At 45.0% G+C, this 21,834-nt stretch overlaps 2 protein-coding genes across 2 annotated transcripts in view; one reads left to right on the plus strand and one right to left on the minus strand.

The window, feature by feature from the left end:
- cables2b (Cdk5 and Abl enzyme substrate 2b) overlaps window positions 1-21,834 on the plus strand; it is a 350,065-nt gene that overhangs the window by 90,067 nt on the left and 238,164 nt on the right. The window lies entirely within an intron of this gene.
- LOC306936715 (PDZ domain-containing protein 4-like) overlaps window positions 1-21,834 on the minus strand; it is a gene marked incomplete at its 5' end in the record, with an annotated part of 39,124 nt that overhangs the window by 1,894 nt on the left and 15,396 nt on the right. Inside the window, 13 exons of the mRNA XM_079520327.1 lie at window positions 905-1,017; window positions 1,373-1,513; window positions 2,930-3,218; window positions 3,625-3,718; window positions 4,003-4,070; window positions 4,400-4,832; window positions 5,311-5,812; window positions 6,283-6,472; window positions 7,605-7,923; window positions 9,136-9,274; window positions 12,634-12,735; window positions 20,829-20,891; window positions 21,581-21,679. Of these exons, the coding sequence (XP_079376453.1) occupies window positions 905-1,017; window positions 1,373-1,513; window positions 2,930-3,218; window positions 3,625-3,718; window positions 4,003-4,070; window positions 4,400-4,832; window positions 5,311-5,812; window positions 6,283-6,472; window positions 7,605-7,923; window positions 9,136-9,274; window positions 12,634-12,735; window positions 20,829-20,891; window positions 21,581-21,679 (2,552 nt within the window). The remainder of the gene's footprint in view (window positions 1-904; window positions 1,018-1,372; window positions 1,514-2,929; window positions 3,219-3,624; window positions 3,719-4,002; window positions 4,071-4,399; window positions 4,833-5,310; window positions 5,813-6,282; window positions 6,473-7,604; window positions 7,924-9,135; window positions 9,275-12,633; window positions 12,736-20,828; window positions 20,892-21,580; window positions 21,680-21,834) is intronic.

The raw sequence follows: 21,834 nt of genomic DNA on the forward strand, positions 1-21,834 counted from the left end.
GGCGCTATAAAGAGCAGATGTGAAAAATTCCAGGCAAAGGTTTTTCCTTGGCCTCTAGGGAGTTGGCATACAAAGTTATCCACAAATCCGTGCAGTTGGAGGTAAAAACACTTTTCGGCCAGTTATAGCGCCACCATGAGGCTGAGTTGAAAATTTTCACGTGGCATTTCTTCCTCGGCCTAGTGGGAATGTGCGTGCGCAATTTCACGGAAATCACACAATGTGTTCATGATTTGCAGCATTTTGTTTGAAACTGAACACTCCTGCGAACTTTGGAAGCCAATCTTAGCCAATCAGGATGGAGTCTGAGAAATCTGAAAGACCCGTTTGGTTGAATGGCTCTAGAGAGACTGTGTACCAATTTGCGTGATGTTTGGACAAAATCTGTAGGTGTACTGTCCAAAAACTTGTTTTGCACAAAGCGGCTTCCTGGTGGCGCTATAACAGGCCGTTCTGGAAATGTTGGGGCAGAGGTTCATCGTTGGCATCCAGGGAGTGTGTGTGCAAAATGTGGCATCGACCGGGTTAACAGTGCCGGAGATTAGCTGTTCACAGACGGACACACGGACGGACACACGGACGGACACACGGACGGACGGACGGACGGACGGACGGACACACGGACGGACGGACGGAGTGCAAAACATACTCTCTCCCCATGCCTTCGGCCTGGTGGAGACAATGACAGGAAACTGATATGAGAGAGAAGGAAAACATGCAAGGCATGACGGCAGCCCGGCAGTCCGCTTCGAACTTGGGTCCTTGTGACTCACAAGGCACAACGAACATGTGGTCCGTTCACTCACTAGCTGAGCCACCAGGCACCCTTACTGTACAGTATGTGTTTTAAGTAAACATTAAATACATTTTGTTTAAAGTCGGCAGGATTAAAACAACTTCCCACCTGTCTCCTTTAAGGTAATCCAGTCTGCTCTGCATCATGAACTCTCTTCTTCGTCTGTATTCTCTGGCTCTGAGCAGGTGTTGTTTTCTCTCCTCTTTGCTCCAGTAGCGACCCTAGTGGAAACACGGTGAGCAGTAAGAGTCCAATTCACATGTATTTCGCATACAAAGTGACTGGTAACAGTGGTAAGTGTAGGAAAACAACATGCTATTAAAAGTGAAGGATTTGAGGTTTTAGCTACAGGTCAGGACTTGGTTATCGAAGAAATTAATAATGTATTTATATAATATATTTGCCAGCTGCCAGAATATTGTGGTTGTAGCTGGGCAGTTATGTGCATCCACATACAATCTCCCACAATGTGGACCGACTGACCGACATCGCCATCCTTAGAGAGTCCACCAGCGTGTGGCTAATGAGGCTAAAAAGGAAGTTATAAGGAAACATGGTGTTGTCGTCCTGCTGTACCTGTTTCATCTCGCTGGCAGCATCATCGTCTGTGGTCATCCCACTGCGTTCCTCTCTGATCTTCATTGCTCTGGCTTTGAGGAGCCGGTCTCTCACTGGACGCTTGGCCACATAGCGTGTCCCGTCACTACGAACCTTCACCTGCAAACCAGAGAAGAGGAAACTGTTAAAAAAAACGTGTGTGTGGACTTCCTACACAGATACATATTGGCCGTTATGCATATGTATAATAGAACCAGTATTTATTTCATATTGATACAGTATACCTGTATTTATATTCCACTCCAGTATTATCTCTATCTTGCTTACGGTACTTAGTTGTGGTAAAGCTTATAGTGGTAAAACATGTTTAAGTCTCAGATTCAGTGGTTTTTATAATATACTGAATCCTCATCATATTATAAAGTGCCTACACTTGACCTTTAATAGAGTACTCATGTGTGTGTATGTACTGTACAAGCACGCGTGTGTGAGTGCAGTGCACATGTTTTTCTCTGGCATGATGACATTTAGAACCATCTTTTACCGTACTCTCCATCACTGAAGCATGTGAAGAGTGTGTGTGTGAGCGTGTCCATATGTGACCTTTAGAGGAGAAACTAGATGCCATCCTCCATGCTCCAATTTTCCGTATACATTTGCATGAACAAATGTGTAAAAATATGTACGCTCTACATCACTGGATGCATGCACAGCATTTTCAAATGCACGCTTTGTGCTCAGTAACCATGGACACACTTCTGGTCTCACATAATCTGGATACTCATACTCTGAAATTTATTTGATTTGTGAAGATACAAATTACATTTGTAATCACAGCTAGGGCTTGGCGATGTGCTGATGGGCGAAAAATACAGCATGATTTAAGCTGAATACATAGCTCAGATTTCACGGACGAACATGCCGCTCCAGATCAGAAACATCTCTAACAGTTGGAACATGTATTCACTGTCTGACCAATAATGTAAACATGTGCACACGGTGCACTGCTGTGTTCACATCTTTATTCCAAAAGCGTGAAGTTGCCAAACTCTCGCCTGCATGCACTTACGGCCACCCTGCCACGTCTGCTAGCATCGGCAATCAACCCAACTCACAGCCGGGAACAACCTTTAGCATTGTCATGAAACACCAAAAGAAGCAAGTCTTGTCCAGTGTTCCTATATATGGCTTTTGTCTCTGAAAGTATTACATTTGAGATGGTAACAAGTTGTGAGCGCACACTTTGTGTGCAGTTCAGTTGGGCAAGTGATAGACCGTGACGCATGCGGAAGTGCCGCCTACTCCCGTGCTCCACGGCCGCGATACGTCACCCCCAACCCCTACGTTTACAACCAAGCCCCATGGTTTCCCTTTCCGTGATGCGATGGCCAAAGACACATCACTGTCTGTCTTCCTTCAATATATACGGTTTGTGTGTGTGTGTGTTCCACTCGGACGCACAACAACACAGACCGCGTGGCGATAGACGTGACCGCGCCACAGGCGCGCAAGATTCTAGTATACATACATACCTTGCATTGAGATGTGTCTGTGCATGTGTGTGTGTGCATGTACCTTCCACTCCATGCGTTGAGGTGACCCAGAAGGTGCCGAGTGTGACAACCCCAGAGGCAAGGCTAGGCCCAGCCGCGAGGCACTAGTATGGTGGTGGTGGTGGTGGTGGTGATCCTCCAGTCCACACGGGGCACTGTTCACACTCCTAGGGCTGGCCGGACCACTGCTTCCTGTCCCCATCTCTCTGTCCTCGCCCTCTGCCCTCTCTCTGTCTGTGCCTCTGTCCAGAAGGTGGACCAGGCCTTCAGAGGGCAGGGCGATGCAGCTCTGGTAGCGCTCCAGAGGTTTGCTGTGAGCAGAGCAGTGGTGGAAAGTATACTAAGTACGATTTACTGGAGTATTTCCAATACTTCTACTCCACTACATCTCGGATCCAAATATTGTACTTTTATACTTCATTTATTTACTATAGTTAACCATTTAATTTCGGCCATTTGAAAATAGTCGATCTACAAGCTCACAATGTGTTGCAATGTGACCCGTTGTGAGCTTGTAGTAGATCTGCTATTTTCAAAAGATTTGTATACATTTGAAAACTTGAAACAGGACATTCTGCATACTTTTTCTTTTTGTACTTTTTGATGCCAATACTTTCGTACTTTTACTAAATTTTGAATTCCAGACTTTTACTTCTAACAGTATATACAGTACATTGCAGTATTTATACTTTTACTTAAGTAAAAAAAGTTGAGTACTTTTCCCACCACTGGCTGTGAGTGTGTTGATGACGCCGCGTGAGATATGGGCTGGATTCTGCACTTCCACCTCCAGTCCTGTTGGTGGCACCACCTGTGAGCGTAAAAATGGTATCGTTTTTATTTAATAATGTACGGTTAAAAATACATGGTTACAGCTCAACCGCGGGTTGAGCTATAATCAACTCCCGATCCCGACGGCCTTTGCCACGTGTCTTCCCCCCCATCTCTCTCCCCATTTCCTGTCAGACTACTTTCAAATAAGCAGAAAAAGCCCCCCAAAAAATATATATATAAAATAAAATAAAAAGTTAATGAATTACCCTAATTATTAAAACTAAATGATACCACTGGAAAGCACAGCTTTCAGATACCTACCAGTTCTGGAGCCCTGCCCATCGGCCCCGCCCCTTGTTGAATTACATCCCGCCTCTCTGCTCAGAGACCTAATGATGAGCCGTAACAGACAACAATGTTACATTTCACATACAATTATTATACATCTTGATTCTTGATAAATATACAGTATTTAGAAACAAGTATCTCAAGAATATAGCAGCGCTTTCTCCATGCGCGCCCATGCCTCTAGACCAGTGAGGATGCTGGCTGGGCCAAGCTACTACTTTAGTTGCATTATTGACTGATTAACATTAATTTACACTATCCCTTCTCTCTCTCTGTGGACATAAATATGTAGTTGAAATAGAACAAATCGTAACTTATGTCCAGCTTTTATTATTATTAGAAATTATTGAAATTAAAACTCAAGTGCTACCTGAATTTGGACGGCGTGGAGGGGGTGGAGCTTGAGCCTCCGGCCCTTTCGCCATTGGCTATCCGGTACCTGCGGTATGTGTTAGGTGAATATGAGCAGTTGATGCTGGAGTGACACCTCTCTCTCTCCTCCTCGTCCCTCCCCCTCCGACGCAGGGCGAGGGGGGAGTTGAGAGGCGGGAGGCGGCCATGGGAGGGCAAGAGAGGTGGAGACAAGAGCGCTCCTCCCCTTTCCCCTCCCCCTCCTCCTCCCTCTTCTTCCTCCTGGAGGGGCGGGATCTGTTCCGTGCTGACCAGTGGCGTGCTCCGGCAGCTCTCTCCTCCGGTGTTGTAGGCGCTGGTGCTGTCCTTGTCATCTGGCCTCTCTCTCTCTGGCAGCTCGTTAATGGCCGACAACTCATGGTGATGAGGTTCATCTTCATTGACGTCTGAACCTGAACATGTAGTTTCCTAGAATTAATTCAGCTCTGGAGACGGGTGAAGGCCACAATGGAAAGAAATGGGTCCTAGCGAAGTAACAAACCTATAAGGACGAGTAATTGTTGCTTACGTGGTCATAATGATGTCAAACAGCTCTACTTATTCTGTGGTATTGATTTTGTCTTTTTATGTAGGAGTATTTATACGCACGCACTCACGCACGCACGCACGCACGCACCACGCACACACGCACGCACGCAAGTACGCACGTACGCACGCACGCACGCACGCACGCATGCACGCGCACACACACACACACACACACACACACACACACACACACACACACAGTATAATGTCATACTATACCCTGAAGCTGATAATCATATTTAGTATAGGCCTATATTTACAAATCAATTCCTTCATGAGCCAGTCTAGCCTGAAACAATAAGGAGAACAATAAAGCCATGAGAAGACATTTCTCGTGTATACCTGCATCAGCCCCTCCTCCTCCTCCTCCTCCTCCCCCAGCATCATCCTCCATCATCCAGGCTTTCAGGCACCTCTCTCTCAGCTGCTGCATCTTCTGGGCACGCAGGATGTTGCGGCACTTGAACTCCAGGTGGCGCAGTTCCTCCTCGATCAGAGCCATCTCGTGTTGGCTCAGTGTCTCGTTGCAGTTCTCGTCCACCTCCACCACCACAGGAGGAGGAGGTGACCACGACCGGTCCTCTCTCTGTTGCTCCCTCTCCTCCACCTCTCCTCCTTCCATTTCTGTCTCCTCCTCCACGTTGTTGCCTTCCATGTCCACTCCTACCTTCTCCCGCTCTCTCTCCACCGCCCTGACTTCCTCTGCTTGTTTGCTTTGTGCTCGGTCTCTCCGTTGTCCTCTGACCGTCTCGTACTGACACTTGATCTCCAGGAGCTCCCGGTAGCGCTCGCACTCTTCCTCCGTCAGTCCTGGCATCATCATCAGCACGGCCAGGTGCTGCTGCTGTAGGAGTGGAAGGAAAAAAGAAAATGGAGGTCAAGTGTTCTAGGCAATCAAAAGTTTCCCCCTTTGTTTTTGCAACCCACCTAAAAATATATATTTTCTGTTTGCTAAAGAGCTGGAAAGATGGGGGTATAATATAGAACTTTTTCAACAAAAAAAGGTATTGTTTTGTCCCAAAAAAAACGTACCTTAACTTTAACTATCATATAGTATATTTAATATCATTGTCAGTAGTATCGTTATCAATTGTAGGCTATCATCACTATTCAGTATCACTTCCAGTAGTATATCAGCATAAGTATCAGTAATATCAGCAGTATCACTATCAGTATCATTAGCAGCAGTAACACTATCAGTTTAATTAACAGTAGTATCAGTATCAGCAATATCATTACCAATAGTATCGTCAGTTGCATCATTATCGGTATTATTTCGGTTCTGTAAGTATCATCAGTATTCATAATCATTACCTGGTGGTGGTGGGGGCTGTACCCTGTCCCACCTGGCCCCCAGTCAAGGCTGAGGATGGAGTCAGAGCTGAGCTGGAGGTCTCGCAGGTGGAGGTGGAGCAGAGGCGGGGTGGTGTCCCCGCGGTTATGCCCAGGACTGGGGCTCGGTCTGGGGCTTGGGCCTAGACCTGGGCTGGGTCTTGGACTGGGTCTGGGAACAGAGGAACATGATGTTGGCCTATAAGCAACAAAAGGTATATCTTCAAGGCCGGATCCAACCCTATAACCCAGTGGTTTTCAAACCTTTTCGCATCAAGCCTCAAGGCCCATCGTTTATTCGGCATTTGAGCCACTGACCACCATTTTGATGATATTTAGCCTCTTAGACCCAAAACTTTGAATATTTTGTTGTCGTTGAGAATTTGTCCACAATTCCATGCTGTATTGGTATAATTAGGAGAGATAACAGGCACACGTTGATCAGAATTACAATTCTCCTACATTCTCTAATTGTGTAGACTGTAAATTATGTAATGCAGATACAGTTTAGCAATAATTTAACTCTTGAGAGAGTAAAATGAAACCAAATGGACACACGGGTTCATTTTACTCTCTCAAGAGTTAAATATCCGATAAAGAACCATTTGGTTACCAACTCTGCATCATTTAGTTGGGGACCACCTGGAATCCCCTCAAGGACCACTGGTGGTCCCCGGACCACCGGTTGAAAACCACTGCTATAACCCCTCCCGCTCACTGAGATCAGCTAACACAGGGAAGCTGTCAGAACCTTCCCTAAAACATCCAGGACAATGCTCTACACACCCCAGACTCTTCTCCATTCTGGCTCCCAAACTGGAACAAACTCCCCATTGCAGTTAGAACTACAGTCTCTCCCAATCTGCCTTCAGACTCCACGTGAGCCTGTAGCACTTACCCTAGCCTTGACAACCTTGCAGGCTTATGTAAATGCTAAATGCAATTTAGATAGCGTGTTATACAGATGCCAGGTTCATTTGTATAGACGTGGCATCCTATATAGTTTCAATGTACAGATTTGTATTTATTTTATATTATTCTGTTTAGACTCATGTCGATACTGTAGGTCTTTGGTTTACCTACTGTATATGATCCTAGCTCGTGTCTACCTTGCTTACTGTAAATCGCTCTGGGTTAAGAGTGATAATGCCTAAATTGTAAGCATGGAGTCAAACTTACTAGACTAAACTAAACCAAGTCTAGTTGTACCTGAGCTGTGAACTAGTTGCAATTTCCTCACGCCTTGTTTACTTATCTAAACGTTTATGTGAGATGTTGATGATTAAAATAGTGTTGCATTGTACCTGGGACTGTGTCCAGGCCTGAACTTCCTCATACTGCCAGGCGTGTTGGTGGTGTTGGTGTTACAACAGCTGGTTTGATCCCCTAGCAGGTCGTGTTCAGATGACTCCTCGTACCGCGTGCTGTCATCCGTGCGTCCGAGCCCGCTGTCTAGCTCCTGGCTGTTGGGGCTGAGGAGAAAAGGAGCTAGGCTGAGGAGAGGAGGGAGAGGGACAGGCGGGGATGTCCCTCCATCTTCCTCTTCTTCGTCTTCCTTCTCCTCTCCTCTTCGCATTCCGTCCTCTCCTATCTCATCTTCATGTTGGTCACCTCCCACAGCACCTAAGATAATATAAGATGGAAAAGGTAATATCAGATGGGGTGAGGTAAAGGTAACAATTCATGTAAAAAAATGCGAGTAGAATAGGAGATATAGGGGCACGGTGGCACAGTCGGTATAGTGCTGTCGCCTCACAGCTAGAAGGTCCTGGGTCCGATTCCCGCTGGGGATGCTGGGGGGGCGTGTTCCCTCCTCCGCGTTATCAGTGCCCATACCCGAGGCGGGGTTGGCGAAAGGGCCTTTCTGTGTGGAGTTTGCATGTTCTCCCCGTGTCCCCTAGGGTAGGTACTAGGTACCCTCACAAAGAACATGCAGTAATCCTGGTCTCTAAACTACCTCCCCCTCCCCCTGGCCAGCCGGGGCACCTGATGGAGGGGAAAGGAACTGGTCGGAATACCGTGTTTCATACACGCGCTACGTCCGCCCGGGGAAACTCTCCCCTGTCAGGTGTAAAAGAAGCAGCTTGGACTCCTCATGCATAGAAGGAATTAAGCATGATGTCAATCCGGTGAGTCCGCTGCCCCCCCCCCCCCCCCCCCCCCCCCCAGGTTGGCAGAAGAAGTGTAGTGGCCAGGATTACATTAGATAATTGACACTGGGTGAAAAAAAATGGGTTGCAAAATCATGGGATAAAAATTATGGGAAAAAAAAGAGAATAGGAGATATAGAAATAGAATGCATGCACATGGTAATCTTTAAAGAATAATGTTCACAGTACAACATGGTACTCATTCTGATTTGGTCTGAAGCAGTGACCAAATCTCCCTCCTATCAGCCTTACAGGGTTGAGGTCAGATCAATATGAAGGTGTGTAATTGCCTGCCTTCCCCCCTTCCAATCAGTCATAATAATGTCAATGAATTCCCCATTCCATTGTACTTGGAATCCCTTGTTGCTGCAGACCAGTACTGGTTGGTTGGGAAGTTGGTAGGGAATCACGTGTCCCGTCCGATACACGTGGTCTGCTTCTTCTAACATTGAATGCTTGAGGTACATGATGCTATTGTTCTCAGTGCAGCTCCCCGCTGAACAGCGACCTGTACCGCAACTGCCAACACAACAGCCAATTGTGTTCGCCGGAACGCCCGGCCAAGCCGGACACCCCACGGAGGAATTCAATGGCGGTGGGAACATTTATCAAGCAACTATATTTGGCACGTGGCGCTGTCATGCCGTGGAGTATAAATGAAGCGTTATTTAAATCTCAGCTGTACCTCTGCCTCGTCCTCCCTCTCCTATTCCCCTGCTCAGCTGGAAGTAAGAGGGGAGGTGGGGGGATGCGGAGGAGTGGAAACCTCCTTCTGCCTCTCCTTCTAGTGTCGCTTTCTCAGACTCCTCTGCTTCCCCAGGGTTCTGGAGAGAGAGAGGGGGGGGGGGGGGGGGGGGGGGGGGAGAGTGTTAATTAAGTTTAACGGAACTAGAGGGATAAAGAGGGAGAAAAACTGTGAGAGCAAGACACATGATCCTTTATAGGCCTATCCCAATTCATGACAGACAGGGCAGCTATACGTTTATCTATTTTGAGATGGTGTGTGTGTGTGTGTGTGTGTGTGTGTGTGTGTGTGTGTGTGTGTGTGTGTGTGTGTGTGTGTGTGTGTGTGTGTGTGTGTGTGTGTGTGTGTGTGACCTTGAGAGAAGAAACTAGGACACAGAGGATACTATCTATTCCTCCGCTCCCTCTCTCCTTCATCCCCTCATCATTTCACCGTCTCATCCATCTCTCTCTCATACTGTACATCTTTCCTCTTCTTCCCACCCCCATCTCTCTCTCCCCTCACCTCTGATTCACCTCCTCCACCCCTCCTCCACTCCTCTCTACCTCCTCCACTCCTCTCTACCTCTCTCTACCTCCTCTCCTTTGTGTTCTGCATGTGAAAGATTGTTCATGAGTTCCATTTGGTTGCCCTCTTTGATCTATCTATCTATCTATCTATCTATCTATCTATCTATCTATCTACCCCCCCCCCCACCCGTTCTGTATGTTTTGTGCTTTAATTTTTTGCTGAAGTCATTAAACTGTCTGTCATTTCCTGTTCTCCCATTACAGTGAAGCTGATTGGCTGAAATGTCACAGCTGTCTAAATAGCTGTCATGACGATTGATAGCTCATTCTACTGGCTGACGTGTCCTTATGCACACTGGACGTGTGTGTGTGTGTGTGTGTGTGTGTGTGTGTGTGCGCGCGCGCGCCCTAGGTCTATACTCTGGTCGTAAATATGTCATGCATTAATGTGTGGATTGTGCACATGTGCATCCTATGCTTGGGTGTGTGTGCAGCTTTGCATGTGTGTGTTGCTGGCTTGCTGCCCGTGTGTGCATACCAATGCTTTAATTATGTACACACTGTGTGTGTGCGTGCGTGCGGGTGCGTGTGCCGGCGTGTATATGAGAGAAAGAGAGCTGACATGTATATAAATATTCAGCTTCGGCGTTTCCTACTTACTCAGCAGGTATGAACACACTGGGACCCACTGTCATAATGGTGAACATTCATCAACACGCAGGGCGTGTGTGTGCATGCACACACATGTGCACGTTTATCATAGTACATTGCATGTACTGTATGTTGGAACTACTAGAGGACAGCCAGTGTGTCATACTGCATCATGGAAATGTTTGAAGGTTTGAAGTTCATGTCATTAATCACAGAGTGACAATTATATATTTTTTAATTTGAACCGGGGAAATGAACATTAATTTTCTCACTCATGACCCACAGTACACAGTAAAAGTCTCAGTGGTAATTTAACTAGACCTGTATGTGCCCGTCGGCCATCGGCCTACTTGAGAACGATGCAACTTGGGAACCTAATGATAATACCCGTTGTCAACTTGTCATAGCAGCACCCGTTTTAACTATCTGTCTGTGTCATGGAGATCTCTGTATCTGCCGGTCTGCCTGTGTCTGAAGAGTGCAAACTGACTGTGAAAAGTGGAATGGTTAAGTAATCAATTTGCAGGTGTGGGGTTGCCTGAAGAAGGTCCGGACTCCGGAGGGACCGAAAACGTTGCATTAAAAAGAAAAATACTCTTGTACTGAGCAAATATACAGTGTGTGGGTGCATTCTATTCCTTTCATTGATGTCCACTGGCCTACGCACCCGTGCAGACGCCTGACTTCTAGGTGTGCGAACGTTTTTTCCTACATTTGCAGGTGTGGGGTTGCCATGGCAAACAATTGGCTGAGGCAGAGGCTGGAAATTGCACAGGTGAGGGGACTTTGGCTCATTAGGCCCACTGGCAGAGCCTGACCAGAGCCTTTTGTGGTGGTTCTGGAGAACCGTGGGTCCGACCGACTCGATACCGGGCACTGCACTCCCTGTGGGGGTGTGGAACGCGTCTGTCAAATTTGAAGTATGTTCTCAAGTTACGTGCATTACAACCGTACACACACACACGCACGCAGACAGAGACGTGGTGCATTTATAGTAGAATTTTGAGAGTACCTTTATTCAAGTTCAGTTTCAAAATAATTAATGCACTTTTTACAGTACACAGTAATTGTCATATTTTCACCATTGAATATTTTTCCCCTTACTATTTTTGAGCGGTGCAGGACTCTTCTACAAGTGACTGTGTGATTATGTCTGTATGCGCACTGCATCTGATTGCAACACAAAGCTGCAAATAATTGCACTAATTAAACACAAAACATTGTTTTTACATTGAGATTACTCAATGTAAGGGTCCAGTTACAATCTCAGAGTTAAATCAACACTGAGGAGTCCACTGTGCTATTGTGGATATGAACTATACACCTTGCCACAACCTGTTACCTTTTAAAACACACAAAGTAATTACTGTGTGTGTGTGTGTGTGTGTGTGTGTGTGTGTGTGTGTGTGTGTGTGTGTGTGTGTGTGTGTGTGTGTGTGTGTGTGTGTGTGTGTGTGTGTGTGTGTGTCTTTTGTGGGACACTGCTCTCTACATAAGGCAGCAGTGAATGAGAGCAAAGTGGGTTAGTAAAGTAGGTTGCTGCCCTGTGGTGCGGCTATGTGGATTTTACAGAGACAGAGTTGTGAAGGTGTAATGAATGTATTGTGTATATCTAGTGCACAGAAAATTGTATATGGAAAATACAAATCTATTTATTTCTGATTGTGAAGGAAACAAATGTAGCTATTTGAAAAAGTGAACATTTCTTTTCAAAGCCTCTCACTACCTTGTTTTGTGTTCTCACTTAGATTGTGCATTGACATTGTTGCGGTTGTGTTAAGTCATATTTGCTATGCTATGTTAATGTCAAGATGATAAGATAATTAGTATTATGTCAGCTAGTATGTTGGGCTAGTACTTGCCTTTGGGTAATCAAAAGAAAGAAAAGGTCGGCAGAAAATGGCAACTTGCCAGACAAGTGGCAACTTTTAAGACCTTTTTAATACCTAAAAAAAAGAAAAGAAAAATACCATAAGTGCATCAAAAGCAACCAACAAACTACCTGTATATTGTAAAAATTCGACAAATATTGGCCAAATATTTGACAATATTTATCATTGACATATTATGTCAAACAAGATGCCTCAACTCCTCCAATTCCAAGTGCTTGTCAGGTTTGGGGAAGTCCCCAGTTCAAATATTATTTTGGGGGGTTGTGGCCTGAAAAGGTTGAGAACCACTGCTGTAGGCCTATGTGTAGCTACTGTACAGTGTGTCATGTGTGTGTCAGTTGTACTATACTGTATGTGAGCTAGTATGTAGTTATATGATGTGTCACCTGTATGTCAGGTCTGGTCAGCAGCAGGGAGAAGTTGATGCTGTCCTCTCTGGACAAAATGGCCACTGCTTCTTCTCTGTTCTGAATGTCCACTCCATTTATCTGGGAGAGAGAGAGTGAGAGAGAAGAACAGATCGGAAAAATGTAGTCTATGGTCCTCATTCACAACGGCGTTTACGCTCATACCGTTACGTAACGTGAGCGGAGCGTGAGCGGACCATAGAGTATATGGTCCTCATTCACAAAGGAGAAATACGCAAGAGTGTAACGGAAGCGGAACGGAAGCGTAAACTGATGCGGGAAATTCCGTCCGATCACGCAACGTTGTTTTGCCGTGCAATTCAAAGAGCGGTGTGTACCACAGGTACGCAGGTGTATGTTGTGAGGTACGCAGGTGAATGCGAGCGGGTGCCAAATGATCGGAAAATCAGCGGATAACTTCATTTGCATTGATCCACGCCCCATTTCACACCATAAAAGGCGTCAAGCATGACTCAGCAGACAGCAGTAAAACAAACAAAAAAGAACTATAGGCCTTACAGCTCAAACGAAATAGAGGTCCTCTTGACGGAATGCAACAAAATAATGATATTTTCCAGAAAATTATTGCTGGACAGAAATTAGGCTATACTGCCGCGGTCAGTCAGTGCTGTGCAGATATATCATGAATATAGCCCTCTATTAATTTCATAATTCCACAGGACCACAAACAAGTTTTTGCACCATTGTATAAAGTATACCACTATAGGCCTACCATACAAACTGTACAAACTGACACTCAATCCATCAAAGGACAGGAAATTAAAAGAAAATGATCTGACCATGTCAAGCGCCGGAGCGACGACCACCACCTGCAGTCTCTTTTTTTACATCCATATACCATTATATTTGTGCGTGATTCTTTATATTGTCTATAGCCTACCATTAAACTATATAAATCATTTTCCCAAGCTTACAAAACGGTGAACGCTGCTCCGCACCGCTACAGCAATGGCAAGTTGACTTACGGTATAAAATGCAGCTTGGCCATTTATTTATTTAAGTTCGGGACCAAGGCAGCAAGCTAGCCTATACTTGGCAATTATATTATAAAGCCTTTTATTTTCTATTGAACAATTGCTCACTCACACCTTTGCAGAGGTAAAACATATATCCGATATTTTTATCAGAGCTGCATTGATTCATGCGGGGAATAGATTAATATCATCTCACTGTCATCTGTCTGAATGCCATGTGGAGAATGGATTTGTTCTGATCATGGACACGTAGGCATAGGCCTATAGCTATTTAAATTTTCAACCATATACGGCGGGTAGCCTCCTCTTTGTCAGATCTAAGTGCAGGTTCATTTCATGATGTCGTCATATTAAAAATTAAAATGATTCACGGGACATTTGGCACCAAACTTGATTGATCTCATGATGAGATCAATGTAGTAGCCTACAGCCTAGCTATAGGTTCCCCATATTATAATTAATTAAGGTGTACTGGCTTAAAACTATGACTGGGCCGAATTGCACGCGCTGATGCAATAATGTGGACTTCTATATTTCTATAGGGCTAATTAGCCCTCGTGACTGCTGTCTGTCTGTCAGACCGGCATGTCTGTGAACCATAGAAATAATCTGTTCTGTCCGGGCCAGGCTCGCCGTTATATTCATTTTCCAATGTGAATTTCACCCAGATTGGACTGTCCACACACACACACACACACACACACACACACACACACACACACACACACACACACACACCGACAGTGTGACTCAAAGGAGCTCCGTAACAAAACAATTTCAATAGGCCTACTGCAGGCATTACTACACTAAACAACGTTGGATTCGTACAGTGCAGAATGCAGATATGTTCTTATAATAATTGTGAGTTTGTTTTTTAACATGCAGCGCGAGTCCGCGAGAGCCGATCTACAAGCTCACAACGCGTTGCACTGCGAGTAGAAAGCTGTCAAGTGAGCAGCGCAATCGCGCATGCTAGAAATATCCTAATACATAAATAAAAAGGTGTCGGGCTTGCAGGGGCAGTTTCTGTATGGGACTCTAGGCTAACCTGCCTCTAGAATGCTTGCATTTAGGCATACAAGTGATACTTGGCTTTTATATAAGCTATCATTTTTTTTATGTGCTGACCAATGTTGACACATGCCTACATATTTTATCTGAGGTTTGGGGACTTTTAATTGAGTCAGCATGAAGACTAAAGCCTTCTGAATAAATCTACGCAAGCAGTACACGACCCTCTGAGGTGGCGCAGCTTATAGCGGAGTTTCCGACCAAACAACGTCACCGTCAAGTTCACGTTCAACTTCATGAATTCCCACGTAATGTGGGAATCCACGTAAATGCCTGTCCGCTCACGCTCCGCTCACGTTACGTAACGGTATGAGCGTAAACGCCGTTGTGAATGAGGACCTATGGGAGCGGACAGGCATTTACGTGGATTCCCACATTACGTGGGAATTCATGAACTTCAACGTGAACTTGACGGTGACGTCGGATGGTCGGAATCTCCGCTAAAAGCTGCGCCAGCTCAGAGGGTCGTGTACTGCTTGCGTAGATTTATTCAGAAGGCTTTAGTCTTCATTCTGAATCAATTAAAAGTCCCCAAATCTCAGATAAAATATGTAGGAATGTGTCCAAAACATTGGTCAGCACATAAAAAAATGATAGCTTATATAAAAGCCAAGTATCACTTGGATGCCTAAATGCATGCATTCTAGAGGCAGGTTAGCCTAGAGTCCCATACAGAAACTGCCCCTGCAAACCCGACACCTTTTTATTTATTTATTAGGATATTTCTAGCATGCGCGATTGCGCTGCACTTGACAGCTTTCTACTCGCAGTGCAACGCGTTGTGAGCTTGTAGATCGGCTCTCGCGGACTCGCGCTGCATGTTAAAAAAGAACATACACTTATCTGCATTCTGCACTGTACGAATTCATTGGAAAATGAATATAACGGTGCGGTGAGCCCGGCCCGGACAGAACAGATTATTTCTATGGTTCACAGACATGCCGGTCTGACAGACAGACAGCAGTCACAAGGGCTAATTAGCCCTATAAAAAAATAGAAGTCCACATTATTGCATCAGCGCGTGCAATTCGACCAGTCATAGTTTTAAGCCAGTGCACCTTAAGTAAGGGATAATATCTGGCTAGGTGGTCATTGTCGGGAGATAATTCACCGACAGGGAGTTTAACCACCGAGGCGAAGCCGAGGTGGTTACACTCCCTGAAGGTGAATTATATCCCGACAATGACCACCTAGCCAGATATTATCCCGCTTATTACATGGCTAACTAACATAAATTAATCCATTGATCCAAAACACAACAAAAAAAGTATTCCATAACTTCGCGCTGGCTGCGTCTGCCCAGCTGCAGGGCTGAAGCACTGTCGGAAAACAAGGAAGTGAGTTGATCAAATAGAATCCATTTTCGGGTCCAGCTGCTTCGTCTATTTCTCGCTCAAATGTTTTCAAAAACATTTTTAAGAGCAATGTTTAGCTGTAAATTACATTGTGTGTCAGTAGTGTGTGTGTTTACATGGCTGTTATGTTGGAAACGGCAGTAAATCAAGCGGGCGCAGCCGCGCAGCTGGTGGTGCTCAGAGGGTTTGATTAGGCAGCGGTCATTATACAGCGGAGCGGTCATTATCATGAGATAACTCACCGCTGAATTAAGCGATTGACCAATCAGAATCAAGCATTCAACCAAGCCATGTAATAATTAATTATAATATGGGGAATTTATAGCTAGGCTGTAGGCTACTACATTGATGAGATCAATCAAGTTTGGTGCCAAATGTCCCGCGAAATTCGCGAATCATTTTAATATGACGACATCATCATAAATGAACCTGCACTTAGATCTGACAAAGAGGAGGCTACCCGCCGTATATGGTTGAAATTTTAAATAGCTATAGGCCTATGCCTACGTGTCCATGATCAGAACAAATCCATTCTCCACATGGCATTCAGACAGATGACAGTGAGATGATATTAATCTATTCCCCGCATGAATCAATGCAGCTCTGATAAAAATATCGGATATATGTTTTACCTCTGCAAAGGTGTGAGTGAGCAATTGTTTAATAGAAAAGAAAAGGCTTTATAATATAATTGCCAAGTATACGCTTACGCTAGCTTGCTGCCTTGGTCCCGAACTTAAATAAATAAATGGCCAAGCTGCATTTTATACCGTAAGTCAGCTTGACATTGCTGCAGCGGTGCGGAGCAGCGTTCACCGTTTTGTAAGCTTGGGAAAATGATTTATATAGTTTAATGGTAGGCTATAGACAATATAAAGAATCACGCACAAATGTAATGGTATATGGATGTAAAAAAAGAGACTGCAGGTGGTGGTCGTCGCTCCGGCGCTTGACATGGTCAGATCATTTTCTTTTAATTTCCTAATATAGCCTAATTTCTTTCCAGCAATCATTTTTATTTTAATTTGTGAAGCCACTATACTGGAAAATATCATTATTTTGTTGCATTCCGTCAGGAGGACCTCTATTTCGTTTGAGCTGTAAGGCCTATAGTTCTTTTTTGTTTTTTTTACTGCTGTCTGCTGAGTGAATGAGGACTATGGTCCAAGTCTAAAGATGTAGACATCTGGAGGGGGGGGGGGGGACTTAAGAGTTCTGGACGATCTGAGTTTTTGAAGTGCAATTTCTAAACTTGGTCATCACAAGAAATAGGGTACCTTTGATGAACAAATCTCAGTCTCATATCACAGGCTTTTCCAATAACATCTTCAGTGGAGAGACTAATCTTGATCTATAAAATTCGCTTTTAGGAAGGACCTTTTCATATAAATTAATGTGTCAGTCCCCTTCCTATAGTGTAAGTACCAGCACTTTTCATGACCCACATTTTCTTTTTTTCACACACACACACACACACACACACACACACACACACACACACACACAGGTGCAGAACGGTCTGACAGTTGAGCCATCATGTGGGGCTGCTAAAGTGATGTGTGCATTTTGATGTTTGATTTTAGTTTTCTGCCCTGGAGACAAAGAACCCCCTCCTCATCCCAGCTGTCATGGGAACCAGCAGTGACATCACTCGGCTGCTTGGTAACCATGGTGACAAAAGGCGTTGGTGATCTATTCTTGTGGTCTCCTTCCCTGTTTCTCCAGGTTAGTAAAGCTTAATATTCCGGACTAGCCGCTTTCTTACCTCAATATGGTGTTATTATATCCTAGCATTGACTTGGCCTGAAAAGTTTATACGGAATAAAAAGGTCCATAGACTTGGCTGCCACATGGCATCACAGGGGGTAAAAGGTCATAGACTTGGCTGCCACATGGCATCACGGGGGGTAAAAGGTCCATAGACTTGGCTGCCACATGGTATCACGGGGGGTAAAAGGTCATAGACTTGGCTGCCACATGGCATCACAGGGGGTAAAAGGTCATAGACTTGGCTGCCACATGGCATCACGGGGGGTAAAAGGTCCATAGACTTGGCTGCCACATGGCATCACGGGGGGTAAAAGGTCATAGACTTGGCTGCCACATGCCATTACGGGGGGTAAAAGGTCCATAGACTTGGCTGCCACATGGCATCACGGGGGGTAAAAGGTCCATAGACTTGGCTGCCACATGGTATCACGGGGGGTAAAAGGTCCATAGACTTGGCTGCCACATGGTATCACGGGGGGTAAAAGGTCCATAGACTTGGCTGCCACATGGTATCACGGGGGGTAAAAGGTCCATAGACTTGGCTGCCACATGGCATCATGGGGGGTAAAAGGTCCATAGACTTGGCTGCCACATGGCATTACGGGGGGTAAAAGGTCCATAGACTTGGCTGCCACATGGCATCACGGGGGGTAAAAGGTCCATAGACTTGGCTGCCACATGGCATCACGGGGGGTAAAAGGTCCATAGACTTGGCTGCCACATGGTATCACGGGGGGTAAAAGGTCCATAGACTTGGCTGCCACATGGTATCACGGGGGGTAAAAGGTCCATAGACTTGGCTGCCACATGGCATCACGGGGGGGTAAAAGGTCATAGACTTGGCTGCCACATGGCATCACGGGGGGTAAAAGGTCATAGACTTGGCTGCCACATGGCATCACGGGGGGTAAAAGGTCATAGACTTGGCTGCCACATGGCATCACGGGGGGTAAAAGGTCATAGACTTGGCTGCCACATGGTATCACGGGGGGTAAAAGGTCATAGACTTGGCTGCCACATGGCATCACGGGGGGTAAAAGGTCCATAGACTTGGCTGCCACATGGCATTACGGGGGGGGGGTGGGGGCACACAAAAGCCACATGTTGGAGCGGCTACCACTGCTCAAAAATCTAATCCTGTTTGATCTCTGACTTCATGTGGTCAGTCAGTTTCTGGCATTTCTATGACTCACAATTTGGGGCGAGGTTTCAGCCCAATCAAAGTCCCATTGACATTCATTATAAATTTGAAGTAAATGTTATATTAAAAATGTAAAAAAGCAATCCCGGAAATACTTGCTCACTAATATGCGCAGGCAATTTGGCGGTCGGTACGTCATTTTAAAAGATTAGCTCCAGCTAGGCACAGACAGACTCATAGACCCCCTTCTAAATGGCTTGACTCTGCCGAGCCATGCTGAAAAATTTTACACCAGACCTGTGTACTCATATTTCATGATGTACACATGATTCAATGATTCTCGGAGAGTATCTAAAAGTTTCTAAAGCTTATTAGTGAAAGTTTACTGCACTTTGTAGGGAAACTGTGACTTGTAGTGACACTACAGTACTGTATGTTTTCTAAACGTATGAGGGACAATACAAGTAGACTAAAGCAGCCTAGTCTCACATTGCCAGACAATCTCTGCCTGCCAATATGTCTGGGGACTTCAAATCCAAGGCAGTTAGCAAGAACAGTGGCGAACAGCAGGCTGCTAATAAACCTACACCCAAATGCTTTGGAAACCAAAGCTCCCCTTTGTGCAGCGAGCCGCATGACTTTGGCTTACAACTGTCAACAATAAATAATATTATTAGGACTAATTGTGTCTTCTGTGTGAACTTTTCATAGCTCAATAGCCCCTATTTCTAAAATTAAGTTGTGCGTAACAGATCCAATAGAACCGGACAGTCTGCGGTTGAAGGTGTGATGTTCATTAATCATAATCAAACAGAACCAGATGATTATACTCCACGCCACTTGGATGACTTTCTCTTTCTTTCTCTCTCCATTCTCTCTCACTTCCCCACTCTATTTCTCACACCAGACCCACCCTTTACTCTCTCTGTCTCTCTACTTCACCCTCTCTCTCCTTCCCACCACCCTTCTCTCCTATTTCCTCCTCTCTCTCTCTCTCTCTCTCTCTCTCTCTCTCTCTCTCTCTCTCTCTCTCATTCTCTCTCTGTCTATTTTTAGGTCAGCAGTAACTGGGCTGTGCCTCCATCCGATTGGACAGGGTTGTCATTGTTTTTTTTTACAGGTGTAACCTGTCACTGTTTTCCAAATCACAGCTGCTTATGTTGACAAGCTCTCATGTACAGAGACTTGCATCGAGTGCAACATCAGCCATGTCTGACTGTCTGTCGCAACTCACAGCGTATGTGTTATGTTGTTCTGCTGCCAGGAAAAGGAAATGAATGTTAATGTTTCCCTCTGTTTGTTAGAGTCCTGTGTGTCTGTAGAAGTGTTGATTGGACTGTGTTGGCATGGTCCAGGTTTTATATGCGTTTCTTATGAGCTGTGGTTTATGGGAAGTGTCACCTTGAGACTGATCGGGCTCTGTGTTAAATTTTGCATAGGCTGTCAAAAAACCTGATTTGAACACCATTTTACCACCCTGTCTATAGTCTACAGACATAATATAAACTTTTGGACTAGGTTACATTTTTTATACAATGTTGATAAATACTCAATCTTTCACCCACCCAGCCAGCAATTTTGTGTGTCCCAGAGCTACAGCAAAGACGGAGGTCACAGATGGGTCTATGATGCATGAGTATGACATAAGAGTTGATTTGATTCCCTGTGTTTACTCCCATGAGGTACCCAGGCTGTGTACTCGAATACTGTACGACCTCCATGTGCGTGTATAGTGTATGTGTGTTGTATTGCTTACAGTGCATCCTTGTCACCTGGGCTGGCCTTGTAAACACACTGTATTTGTGCGTGTGTGCGTGACTGCCTGCCTGCGTGCCTGCCTACCTGTAATATCCTGTCTCCCTCTCTAATGCGTCCGTTCTGAGCCGCTATGCTCTCAGGATTTACCTATAGAGAGAAAAAGAGAATAGTACAGAACACAGTAAAGACAAAATTAGTGATGGACAAGTGTCTGAATTAATGAACATATGGCTGAATGAATAGATTGACGAATAAAGCGAAGTAATCTAAAGGTATAAAGGATGGGTGTATGAATGAGACAGAGTGAACGAATGACTAATAATAACCAAGTGATCGAAAGGAAGTGCTAATGAGTGAGACAATTATCGAGCGAGCAAATTTGAAAGAGATGACACGACTAAACTACTGTAGGAAGGTGCGCTCTGTGGACCACAAATCTCCACTACGCTGTGTTGCCGACACAGGGCTTTGTAAATCAAACTTGCAACCGTCAGGATCCGAGGAAGCCACAGAGAAATAGCTTTTCTGCATGATATGGTGCAATGTTTAGACTAGATGCCTTTCAGTATATTTAGCTCTCACGCAAATGTTGGAAGCCAATTATAGTCGATCAGAATAGAATGAGAACTCTGTATGATACATAAGTATCACAAGACTACAGAAATAATGAGTTGCAATTTGTGTCAGTTTTGGACCAAATCTGGAAAAGTGTGTTTTGAAATGTTTGGAAATGCACAATATCAGCCTTCCAATTCGAGCGAGTGAGTGAGTGAGTGTGAGTGCGTGCGTGCGTGCGTGCGTGCGTGCTAGAGAGAGAGAGAGACATCAGTCCTCACCTCTCCTATGTAAATCCCCAGGTCATCCTCTTCATCAGTTCTGTAACACACTGTCAGACCCAGCTTGTCCTGCTGACTGGACTTATACAACTCTACCTCCTACAGAGAGAGAGAGTTTATTTTTTAATTTAACACACAGACATACACATGGCATCACTATTTTGTAACGCAAATATGCCAGATGTAATTATCTGGGCAGGTTGATAAACCTAACCCTAAAAGGTTGCCAATGATTAAATAAAAAAGAGAAAAAG

The sequence above is a fragment of the Electrona antarctica genome (assembly GCF_951216825.1).
Source record: "Electrona antarctica genome assembly, chromosome: 2".
Classification (NCBI taxonomy): domain Eukaryota; kingdom Metazoa; phylum Chordata; class Actinopteri; order Myctophiformes; family Myctophidae; genus Electrona; species Electrona antarctica.